This window comes from Canis lupus, chromosome 30, assembly GCF_011100685.1.
Source record: "Canis lupus familiaris isolate Mischka breed German Shepherd chromosome 30, alternate assembly UU_Cfam_GSD_1.0, whole genome shotgun sequence".
NCBI lineage: Eukaryota > Metazoa > Chordata > Mammalia > Carnivora > Canidae > Canis > Canis lupus.
Genome location: NC_049251.1, coordinates 8,283,325 through 8,295,408, shown reverse-complemented (window position 1 = coordinate 8,295,408; position 12,084 = coordinate 8,283,325). Strand labels below are relative to the sequence as shown.

The 12,084-nt window shown below is 51.7% G+C and overlaps 1 protein-coding gene across 1 annotated transcript; it reads left to right on the top strand.

Moving 5' to 3' along the window:
• The first annotated feature begins 245 nt into the window (after window positions 1-245).
• On the top strand, window positions 246-2,295 carry RHOV (ras homolog family member V). Its single transcript, XM_038579874.1, has 3 exons — window positions 246-521; window positions 723-781; window positions 970-2,295. Exons 1-3 carry the CDS (start codon window positions 314-316, stop codon window positions 1,411-1,413), a joined length of 711 nt encoding a protein of 236 aa, XP_038435802.1. The 5' UTR covers window positions 246-313; the 3' UTR covers window positions 1,414-2,295.
• Window positions 2,296-12,084: the final 9,789 nt, after the last annotated feature.

Sequence of the window (12,084 nt, the reverse complement as noted above, 5' to 3'; positions counted from 1 at the left end):
CTCATTCTGGCGATTCTTTGTCCTTCTACCAGTTCTCGTTCTGCCTCTCTTCCTCCCGGACGTTTGTGATTGCCGGGTCTCGTGGGGTGCACTGCGGAGGGCGGCCCTGCAGGAGGCCCGGCAGGAGGCCCGGCGGTGGGCGGCGCCCGGGGCCGCAGGGGACATGCAGATGAGGTGGGCGGGGCCCCCACATATACCCAAGGGAAGCGGCGGGCGGCGCGCCCGGCCGTGACCGACCCAGCCAGAGGCGGCTGCGGCACCTGCTTCCCCGCGCGCCGCGGAGCCTGGTCCCGGGCTGCCCCCGGAGCGGGCCATGCCCCCGCGGGAGCTGAGCGAGGCCGAGTCGTCCCCGCTCCGGGCCCCGACCCCTCCCCCGCGGCGGGGCAGCGCGCCCCCGGAGCTGGGCATCAAGTGCGTGCTGGTGGGCGACGGCGCCGTGGGCAAGAGCAGCCTCATCGTCAGCTACACCTGCAATGGGTACCCCGCACGCTACCGGCCCACAGCGCTGGACACCTTCTCCGGTACGTTCAGCGGCCCCGGCGGCCGCGTGGCTGCGGGTGGCGTTGTGCACCGGCGGGCGGGGGCCGGCGCGGGGGCGGGAGGGCAAGGGAGCCTCCCGAGTGGGAGGCGGGAGCGGCCCCCGAGGTGGCGCTGGTGAGGTCTGGTGGGGCAGAGGATGCGCTTCCTAACTCGCTACCCCCCGCCCCGCCCTGACCCTGTAGTGCAAGTCCTGGTGGATGGAGCGCCGGTGCGCATTGAGCTCTGGGACACAGCGGGACAGGTGAGAAGCTGGGAGCAGCCTCTAATGGTCTGGGAGAAGGTGGGCTGGAGGCTGGGAGGACCCTAGATGGATAAGGAATGAAGAAGGTCTTGAGCCCTTTGGAGTCTCAGGCCTGCAACCCCAGGTCACAGATTCCCATTACCTGTGGCAAGGAATACCCTACTAATGATCAGGCCTTCCCATCCTAGGAGGATTTCGACCGCCTTCGCTCCCTCTGCTACCCGGATACCGATGTCTTCCTGGCCTGCTTTAGCGTGGTGCAGCCCAGCTCTTTCCAGAACATCACAGAGAAATGGCTGCCCGAGATCCGCACTCACAACCCCCAGGCACCCGTGCTACTGGTGGGTACCCAGGCTGACCTGAGGGACGATGTCAATGTACTGATTCAGCTGGACCAGGGGGGCCGGGAGGGCCCGGTGCCTCAACCCCAGGCGCAGGGTCTAGCCGAGAAAATCCGGGCCTCCTGCTACCTCGAGTGCTCTGCCTTGACTCAGAAGAACCTGAAAGAGGTGTTTGACTCGGCTATTCTTAGTGCCATTGAGCACAAAGCCCGGCTGGAGAAGAAACTGAACGCCAAAGGTGTGCGAACTCTCTCCCGCTGCCGTTGGAAGAAGTTCTTTTGCTTTGTTTGAACAGCCGTGGCAGCTAGGGAGTGGTAGGCCTAAGACCACAGACTTCTGGAAACTGGGGTACCTCCCGGGATCTTTGAGGGGGATACTGGCAGGACCAGACCACTCCAGGGGACCCAGTTCCATCTGAACGCTGTGAGGACACAGGCCTCTAACTGCCCACTCTAATAGGTGAGGGTGGGGCCAGGCTCTGATTTGGATTTCCGTGGTCAAGGCTCACAGAGAAATCCCAGCACTTTGATTCTCATGGGGGTGGTCCTAACAGTGTCGGCCACCTCCAAACAGTTTGGGATCCAATTCCCAATTTCTTATCATGAGCCCTCAGGTCGGCCCTGGCTGAATTAGGACCCCTAATTCAAGGGGTCCCCACCTTGGTGCAGGGTGGGGAGGAAGGGCCTGGCAAAAAGCCAGGCATTTTGGAGGGCAGGAGGGGGTCCAGTCCTGATTTGGAGAAAAGTGTGGGATGGACAGGGTGAGACAGAGGTCAAGGAGAAACAGAGGGAGCAGAAAGTAAGGCCTTGGAGGCAGGCTGGTGAGGAGGCAGGACAGAGGGCTAGGTTTGGAAGGAAGAGCAAGGAGAGCAGAAAAGTGGGGCAGCTGAGGAGCAAGGCCGACACCTGGGCTGCCCTCTGCCCCCAGGGCCTGGGAGGGCGGGGCCGGTCCCTGGGAAGAACTGGGACTCAGGGCTCCCTAGGCACTGCCCAAACTGGCTGGGCCAGGAGCTGGGCAGGAAGTGAGAGGCAAGGCCCAGCAAGAGGAAGGGGGGGGAAGAGCAGCGACCTAGGGCCTGGATGAAGAAGGGGCTGGGGTCACCTCTTTCTCCAAGGCCACGGCCTAAAAGATAGAGCAGTACAGAGTCTACAAATAAAGCCTTAAGTTACTGAAGCTGCTGTCTCTGTGTCAGTTCCTGGAGCTGTCGGCCCCTTGCCCCCTCAGAGCCCTCCTCAAGGCCCAGCAGCCAGGAGAGAGATGGGTTGTCCACCAAAGAACTGAGGCCAGACCGAGAGGTGGGGGCTGGACCTGATGAAACAGTGTGATGGGAACTGGACTGGGGGGGGGGGGGGCGGGCAGCAGGTCTGGGGCTTAGCTGGTTCCCAGGAGAGCTAGCGTGGGAAGAAGCCTAGGAACGGGTTTCCCCAGGTGTCAGCGCCAGAGCTACTTTCCCATGACCTCACCAGGCGGGTGTTGCCCCTCCCCTTTGCCCCTCCTTTCTAGAGCACCTCGTTCTCTTGGTGCTGGGGCTCTGCGGCAATGCTGGGCCCTCTAAACCTTCCTGCTCTGATCCTTCCAACTGTCCACAGGATCTTGGGGGTGGGGTGGTGGGGGCACCTGTTTCAGAGCCCAAGCATGAAGGGACTCCATATAGCCTAAACCTCAACTACTGGCCAGACTCCTGGGTCAATTTGATTGGACCTGGTCTTCAGTCTTGGCACTCGAAGTCCACATAAGGACCTATCGAAGGTCAAGGTGCCCGTTGTCAATAATTTAAATAGAAGTTTGGTCCCAGACAGAGGGAGAAGCAGGCTTCTCCGGAAGCCCAATGAGGGACTCCATCCCAGGATCCTGGGATCATGCCCTGAGCCAAAGGCAGATGCTCAGCCACTGAGCCACCCAGGTATCCCCACTTTATTTTACCCATAAGGAAAGTGAGATGCTATTACCAAGTAGCTGTAAGAGCGCTTTGTGAACTCTAAAGTTCTGTACATGGGTAAGTGTTATTCTTGTGGAGAGGAAATTCTAAGGCACACCTGGGACACCTGCTAGGTAACTGCTGGGCCAGGTGAGCGTGAGCTGTGTCCCAGCCCAGCTGCATCTGCAGGAAGTAACAGCTGCCTGAGTATGAGACAGAGCAGGGCTGAGGGACAGAAACCCTAGCCAAGTGAAACCTGAGATAATCCCCGAATTCAGTTTTAGCCAAGACTGTCCAGCTCATGTCCCACCAGGGCCCATCCCACAGAGCCCAGCCATCTCCTCTCCCTTTGTGCGCCTGCTCCTCAGGTGGACAGCATTGCAGCCAGGTCCTGAGGGGTCTCACAGCCCAGCTCCACGGTCTCTGTTACCTCAACCCAGCACAACACACTCCCCACCACCCTCACCCCTACCCCACCCCGGGACAGAGAACTGGGTTCGAGTTCGGGCTCTGACATCAACCATGACCTTAGGCAGATCATTTCCTTTCTGCATGCCTCAGTTTGCTCATTTGCAAAATAAAAGACTCAGAATTCTGGATTAGAGGTTGTCAAACTGCTTTAAGGTGGCTTAGAGGTGCCATGAGTAGGGAGAGGATGTCTAAAGGCCATCTGTGAGGCTCCCCACTGCAAGCTTCTGCTCTGATTCTCTGTGATGGTATCAGCACATGCATGTCACTCTCCTCTTCTGCTGGGTCACTAAGCCTGGTCAGCACCTCTGTCAGCCTTGCTCTCCTCATCCCTGCCACTACTGCCCTCCAACCAGGTGCCTTCCCTCTGGCACCTTTCCAACTCAGGACCGTCACCAGCTCTTGTGCCCTGTGATAAATTCCCAGGCCCTCTTTTCAACATTCAAGGCTTTCTCAAATCCAACACCAACCTGGACCAGGTCAGCTGGTTCCAATGATCCCACTCCCTGATCCCCAGTTATTTTTTTACTTCTGATTTCTATGTCTTTGCTTTTGCCAAACTGTCTGGCTTGCAGAGTGCCCCCCACCAAGCCCTGTTTCTCTTCTAACCATCTTTTAATATCCCCCTTTCCAGGAAGTGTCTCTTACTTGTATTAGTATCCACACAGCTCTCTTGGCACTTCGAGGGCACTCTGAATTTGGTCACTTACACAGATTGCATCTCTCCAGCAAAATAGTCCTCTTCAAGCCTCTGTGCTCCCACAGGGTCTTGGGCTCAGGTAATGTTAGCTGTTGGCCCTTAAATGCTTAAGATACAAAGCCAACCAGTGAGCCATGGAGGAAACTCTGAAGATCAGGTTCAGCTCCAGGTATGTATCACTGAAGCCTGGAGATGGGCATAAGAGCAATGGGTTGCTGGAAAGGCCCTTGGAAAGGCAGAGACCAAGCCTATGTGGGACAGGTGGGATTTACCTCTGGTTCCAAACCCACTGACTTGTTCTGCTTCTGTTTCTCTCTATAATATCTGTTTTATCTTTTTCCTTCCCCCCCCTCCATTCTCGGATCTAAATTTAAAAGACTATTGATTATATTAATCAGATCAAATTATATGTTTCTTACATCTACATTCTTTTTTTCTTTTAAGATTTTTTTTTTATTCACGAGAGTCACAGGCAGAGACATAGACAGAGGGAAAAGCAGGCTCCCTATGGGAAGCCTGATATGGGACTCGATCTCGGGACCCTGGGATCTCAACCTGAGCCAAAGGCAGATAAATGTTCAACCACTGAGCCACCCAGGTGCCCCTTACATGTACATTCTTTTTTTTTTTTTTTTTTTTTTTTACATGTACATTCTTATATGGCCTTATGAATATAAGTTGTTTTTAATGTCTGTGTAACAAACTTTTAGCTGATATTTTAAATGTTTTATTTTCCCCATAATAAATAGTCATAGAAAAATTAGAAAATCCAAAGAACTTTAAATTTTGTAATAGTCTTAAACTACTTAAATTTAGTAATAGTCTTAACGCCCAAAGATAATCAGTAGTAACATTTTGATGTATTTCCTTCCAGCCTGTTCTATGCATATTTTGGAAGTTTTTTTGTGTGATCATGCTGTATATACAATTTTCTATTTTGGGTTTTTTTTTCATTTAAAATTTTAACAGGGGCACCTGCCTGGCTTAGTTGATCTTGGAGTTGTGAGTTTGAGCCATATGTAGAGTATAGCAAACACTTAAAAAAAAGTTTTTAAGGGGTGCCTGGGTGACTCAGTTGGTTAAGTGACCGACTCTTTTTCTTTTTTTTAAAGATTTTATTTATTTATTCATGAGAGACACAGAGAGAGAGAGAGGGGCAGAGACACAGGCAGAGGGAGAAGCAGGCTCCACGCAGGGAGTCTTACGTGGGACTCAGTCCCGGGTCCTCCAGGATCACACCCCAGGCTGAAGGTGGCGCTAAACCTCTGAGCCACCCAGGCTGCCCAGTAGTATTTTTTTAATAAAGATTATTAATTTGGAGAGAATGTGTGTGTGTGAGTGAGAGAAGGGGCAGAACAAGAGAGAGAATCTCAGGCAGACTCCACATCCAGTGCAGAGCCAGACGCGGGGCTCAATCCTACTACTCTAAGATCATGACTTGAGCCAAAATCAAGAGTTGGTTGCTCAACCAACTGAGCCACCCAGGCACCCCTATTATTACTTTTTATGTAGGCTTCATGCTTGATGTGGGCCTGGAACTCATGACCCTGAGACCAAGAGTTGCATGCTCCACTAACTGAGCCAGCAAGGTGCCCTGATAAATTAAATTTTAAGAGTTTTTCATGTTATTGTAAACTCTGACCAGAGGCTGTAACCATATGTGTATATTTGCTTACTATTTCACCCTGACCGTAATTTCTTCAACTAGATCCTGATTTGGAAGCATTTAGGTTGTTTTCCTTTAACTTCTTTTTCTATTGTCAATGAGACTACGTCAGCATTTGATTATTTTTTCCACCATGGGTTGGTGACCATCTACAGAAAAAAAGTTCTTCATCTTTGGTTTGGAGCCTGGACCCCATATAATCTCAAGTGGCTCTTAGGAGAAAGCTTGGGTTTCTGTGTATGTATGACTCGGGGGGTGGGGGTGGGGGTAGGGGTGCTTTCTGTTGGAGCATGACTAGCAGATTGTGGGTGTTCAATAAATACTAAATGATGACAAGGTGTATGTACATCGTCCATTTGTGTTCACACATATTTCACTGTGTCCCTGTTTTTGCTCTTGCATTTGTATTTAAAATGGTTATTGTCTTTGTGCAAAACTCTGAATAATTCCATATATGTATCTATGTCTATCAATGTGGGTGTCTGTCTTTATGCAAGATATGCACAGCTCTGTATGTGTATGTCTTCGCACCCACATGATGTCTGCCCTTAGGAGTGTGTGCATGTGTGTGTTTTAAGATTTTATTTATTTATTTATTTATTTATTTATTTATTTATTTATTTATTTATTTATTTATTTATGAGAGACACAGATTGAGAGGCAGAGGGAGAAGGCAGGCTTCCTGCAGGGAGCCTGATGCGGGACTTGATCCCAGGACCCTGGGATCATGACCTGAGCCAAAGCAGACACTCAACCACTGAGCCACCCGAGCGTCCCAGGACTGTATATCATACACAAATCTATGTGTGTGTGTGGGTGTGTGTGTTGGTCTCTGGGCCCATGTGTGCACATCTAGGTTGGGCCCAGTTTCTTGGGGGCCGTGTGTCTCCGTATTTGCGTGTGCCTAGGCTCCACTCTGTGTGGATCTGTGAGGGGGTCCCTCTTCGGGTGCATCCTTGTGCAGGGCCCTGGCGAGTGTGTGAGTGTGTGCACCCCTGAAGCAGCTGGGAGCGGAGGGTGCCCAGGGCAGGGGTGACGCACCCTCGCTGAGCTCCCCCGTTCTCTTGGGAACCAGCTTGGGAGAGTGAGATGGAAAGCAGACTGCGTCAGGAGCACCAGCCCCTTTTGCAACCAGCCCAGGCCCCAGGCGGTTGGTAACCGCGGCTCTCACAGGTCAGACCTGCCCACTGTACTTGGCTGCCAGGAAACCGGGCTCCCAGCAGGCCTGCTCTGTCAGCGCCCTCCTTGGGTCCGGGCCAGATCGGCCACGGTGAACAGAACTCAAGTCAGCCGAGGGGCCACATGAGTCACCCTGTGGCAACAGCAGGGAGTGACTTCCTGGGCAGCGCTGGCTGGCCCGGGGAATCACGGCTCTCTGTCCCTGATTGCAGCCATGCTGAGGCAGCCTTACCTCCTCCACTATCACCTTTCATTCTTACAACTGAACTTCTCATAAGTGCCAATTTTCAGCTGAAGAGACTGAAGCACAGAGCCCCCTGACCAAGGTGAAGGCCGAGCTGAGCCTTGAATCTGGATTTCCTGACCCTGGGTCCAGGCCTCTTCCTAGTGAGTCACCAGGGCTCTGGGTTTCTATCCCCCTACCCCTGGAAATGATTCTCTTAGAGGGCAGGGCCAGGAGTCATGGTTTTGGAATAGATTCGCTTGTCCTAGGCTGGGGAGTGGGGCAGAGGGAGACCGGGCCAGAGGTGGGGTGTTGGGAGAGACGTTAGCACTGAACCAGGCCTGCCCTCCTCGTGGAACATTTTAAGGGCTTTCTTTTTTTTTTTTTTTTTTTTTTAATTTTTATTTATTTATGATAGTCACACAGAGAGAGAGAGAGGCAGAGACACAGGCAGAGGGAGAAGCAGGCTCCATGCACTGGGAGCCCGACATGGGATTCAATCCCGGGTCTCCAGGATCGCGCCCTGGGCCAAAGGCAGGCGCTAAACTGCTGTGCTACCCAGGGATCCCTTTAAGGGCTTTCTTAAAAAGCCCAGAGGAAGAACAGAGGATTTGTCCCATAACTGGGATGGCCATGACATTCATTGTCAGATTCAGGATATTTTTGAGATTGAATGGGAGCTCTATTAATAGGCTGTCCTTATGGCCACCCTACTTGTAACCCCTTTGGAAGGCAGAGCCAGTCATTGGAGTTAACAAGGAAGCCTCCTTGACTCTCACCTGCACCAATCCACTTCTCTCCTAGGTGTCCAGGTGATTCTCTGGCCCCTCAGCAGTGAGGGGCATCAGTGAAGACTTTGGGCCCAGCAGGGGCATAGAGGCCCCTTGAAACTGGCAGAAAATCAGCCAGAACAGACCGTGCCCTGAGACACCTGACCCATGATGGCTTCCTTCCTCAGACCTGTGACCATGGTCTGCTGCCTCTGCCCATCTCCTCCCCCTCTCCAGTACCCTGTACTAGTTGGGGAGCAAGCAGAGCCTGCCCCCAGAGGTCTCCCTCTGGGGATAGTGAGATCACGGTCCTGGTGAGACAGGGGACCCTTGATTCCTGGGGCACCACCCCACCGCTGCCCAATGGGCCATGTGCTCTGCTGACCACCCCATCTCCCATGGGGCCTCCTGTTTAAGCTCCGTCCCTGACTTGCTGGGCGACTTTGGGCAAATTACTGCCTTCCTCCTTGTCTGAGTTTCTCTCCCTTGTGAAGTGGGGCTAATACTTTCTGCCCCTCCCTGGCTCCCAGGAGACCTGCAGGGATAAGCAAGATAATAGTGGGGAGCTGATTTGGAGGAAGCTATTGAGAGCCAAGTAAGTGGTATCAGTGCTGGCCCATGTTTACATGGGTGTAGACCTTGGGTTCCCAGCATCCTGGGGCTTGGGGCCAGCCCTGACAGCTTCTTGGCCTGGCTCCTGGCTCCTTTGTCCCACTTCCAGAGAAAGGACAAAAACCAAAGCCAGGAGTCTGATTGTCTGGAGAAGATGATGTCAGAGCAGTACGTTCGGAGCTCAGGAATACTGGCTTTGCTCTGTCCCCAACCACTGGCTGTGTGACCTTGGGCCAGTCACTGCCCCTCTCTGGGCCTCAACAACTTGACTCTGGCAGCCTCCCTCAGCTCTGTACTCAAGGATCCCTAGTCTATACTCAGAGGCTGACATCATGGCTTGGGAGATACAAAGGACTTTGTCATCTAGTCCTTTCCTTTCCTTAGACTATGATGGGCCCCTTTTTGAGGGCCACAGACTAACCCTGCTCAATCTGATCAACCCAAGTCCTAAACTGGTTGCAAAGGGATCATTCGGGAGAAGGGAAGGGGGTGAGAGAAAAATCCGGGGGGAAGACCACCCCAAGTGAGTTATGGGTCAGCAGTGTAGTCTCTCGTACTCTGTCAGTGTTTCTTTCACCTTGTACCTTCAGCCTCTCCCTGCACGCTTAAAACCTGGCCCAGGCCTCTCTTCCTCCCACAGCTGTCCATGGAAAAGGGTGCTGGCTCTTGTCCCCTTCCGCACAACACCTGCGACTGCCCCTGCCTCCACCTGCCGCCCTTCCTCACGTCTCTGCCTGGCTCCTCTCCTCAGCTGGCTCCTTCCTGACCCTGACCCTGGCAGGCCTGGACACTCTTCACCTTTGACCCGCTCTCTTCCTGGCCTCCCGCCTCCCCTCCAGCCATCCCTCCACCCACTCCTCCTCGGGATCCTCTCCCTCCAAGCAGAGGCTCTGTCTCGGCGTTCAGAGCAGCGCTTCCCTCTCCCAGCCACCTCCCGCCTCTGCATTCCCCCCCCCCCCCTGCTCCCAAACCCGGGCTCTCGGCCCTCCCCACCAGGCCCAGACCCTCACACCAGAGGAGGGCCTCGCCAGGACCCTGCGGAGCTGACTGTGTGGCCCAAAGGCAACAGAATTCCTCTGTTTTTGCCTCCTTCCTGGTCTTTCTCGGTGTTCTTTCGTGCTCTTTTTTTTTTTTTTTTGGTCTCCATACTACTTTATACTCAGTTATTTCATACTTTATAGACCTTTTTAAGCTGCCTTTAAATCCTTCCTCCGGAAGGCAAGGCATAAGCAAACAAAAACTAAGTAAGCAATCATAAAATCAATAAAAGCAGTCTCCTTCTGGTACCTGGGAGCCCCTCATCTCCTCTTTGGTTCTCTCAAAGCTGCCCCTCTCCCCCGGCCCCGTGTCCGCTGGTGGCTCTGTCGCCCATCCAGGCTCCCAGGACAGAAAACCTGTAGGCTCCACTGACTCCCTGCGTACTCTGGCTACCTCTCTTCTGCAGATCTCAGAAGCTCTCTCTTCTTTTTACCCTCCCCACTGTCTCCATTCCATCCCATCAGAGAGCTGCGTGGTCTGACCGCTTCTTTCTTTCTTTCTTTCTTTCTTTCTTTCTTTCTTTCTTTCTTTCTTTCTTTCTTTCTTTCTTTCTTTCTTTCTTTCTCTTTCTTTCTTTCTTTCTTTCTTTCTTTCTTTCTTTCTTCTTTCTTTTCTTCTTTTTTGACGGTTTGTTTCTTACTGGAATAGATCTGAATACTTTTTCAAAAGAATAATTTTTTCTTATTACAAAAGCAATAGACAGGGATCCCTGGGTGCCTCAGTGGTTTAGCGCCTGACCAGCACAGGGCATGGTCCTGGGGTCTCCGGATCGAGTCTCCCATCAGGCTCCCTGCGTGGAACCTGCTTCTCCCTCTGCCTGTGTCTTTGCCCCTCTTTGTCTCTAATGAATAAATAAACAAAATCTTTTTTTTTTTTTAAAAAAAGCAATATTTATTATAGAAAATTTAGAAAATGCAGGCTGACAAAAAAGGAGAAAAAAAAGACCACCTGTAGGGCAGCTTGGGTGGCTCAGTGGTTTAGTACTGCCTTTGGCCCAAGGTGGTCCTGGGGATCCGGGATCGAGTCCCACATCCAGCTTCCTATGTGGAGCCTGGTTCTCCATCTGCCTGTGTCTCTCATGAATGAATAAATAAAATTAAAAAAAAAAAAAAAGGAAAGAAAACCACCTGTAATGTTATCAATGAGAGGGAACATTTGGGTAAATGTGTTTTTCCAGTTTTGTTTCGTTGTTCTAAACATATAACTTTTTCTTTTTTTTAAACCTTGCAACAAGGAGCCTCTCGATTTCTTTCTCAGTTCATTTTCTTGGTCATTCCGGTTCCAGGTTCCACTGATATAACCCCAGGAGCCACAGTAGTCATGGGTTAGAGAACATAGTCATTCTGAGGGAGACTGTGGGAGAGTTTGGGCCACCCTTCCTCCACCTTCTCCCCTCATGCTCCCCACTCCCACCCCACCCCACCTGGACTTCTGGGTTTGGGGTTATCAGATAGTGCTATTGATAACAACTCCTCCCAAGGGGAGCTGAAAAGTGTCTTCCCAGGTTGTAGCCTAGCGGTTGGGTGGGGAAGGGAGTGGTCTTATGCAATAGGGCAAACCACTCCTTCTTCAGGGCTGTTTGTTTAAGTGGGCAGGGATGAGTTTGGGAGAAACAACCCAGTTTTGTCAGTGTTTAGTTGAACTGTTGGGACCAAAGCATTTTAGAGAAAACGCCCCAATATGGGAAGACAGGTTGCCTTATAAGGGATAAGACGATGGGGGTCCCAAAGTTGAATGGCTGGGGTGGCAGGCTGGGTGGAGGCTATGGATGTGTTAGTGCCTGCACAGCTCAAGAGGACCCAAACTCAGGGCCTAGATCGCTGCAGGAATGTGGGCCCCAGATGGCTGGTCTCCCAGGTTTTTACAAAAAGCTAGAAAAGTAGATTTTTTAGATATGAATTTTCCCGGGGGTGCTGGGGTGGCTCAGTGGTTGAGCATCTGCCTTTGGCCCAGGGTGTGATCCTGGAGTCCTGGGATCGAGTCCTACATCGGGCTCCCTGCGTGGAGCCTGCTTCTCCCTCTGCCTGTGTCTCTGCCTCTCTCTGTGTGTCTCTCATGAATAAATAAATAAAATCTTAAAAAAAAAAAAGAAATGAATTTTCCAGACTCTTTAAGTGTTAGTAACTATTTTTTTCTTTTTTTAAAAAAAAAAGAAATGAATTTTCCAGACTCTTTAAGTATTAGTAACTAATTTTTTTCTTTTTTTATTAAAAAAAAAGAACTGAATTTTCCAGACTCTTTGTTAGTAACTATTTTTTTTCTTTTTTTTAATTAAGATTTTATTTATTTATTCATGAGAGACACACAGAGAGAGGCAGAGACACAGGCAGAGGGAGAAGCAGGCTCCACGCAGGGAGCCCGATGTAGGACTCGATCCCAGGACTCCAG

Bases quoted from the DNA above. Each gene is read 5' to 3' on its own strand.
- RHOV (XM_038579874.1), top strand. From the start codon at position 314: ATGCCCCCGCGGGAGCTGAGCGAGGCCGAGTCGTCCCCGCTCCGGGCC. The intron at 522-722 runs GTACGTTCAGCG...CTGACCCTGTAG, and splicing joins AGCGCTGGACACCTTCTCCG to TGCAAGTCCTGGTGGATGGA. The intron at 782-969 runs GTGAGAAGCTGG...TTCCCATCCTAG, and splicing joins TCTGGGACACAGCGGGACAG to GAGGATTTCGACCGCCTTCG.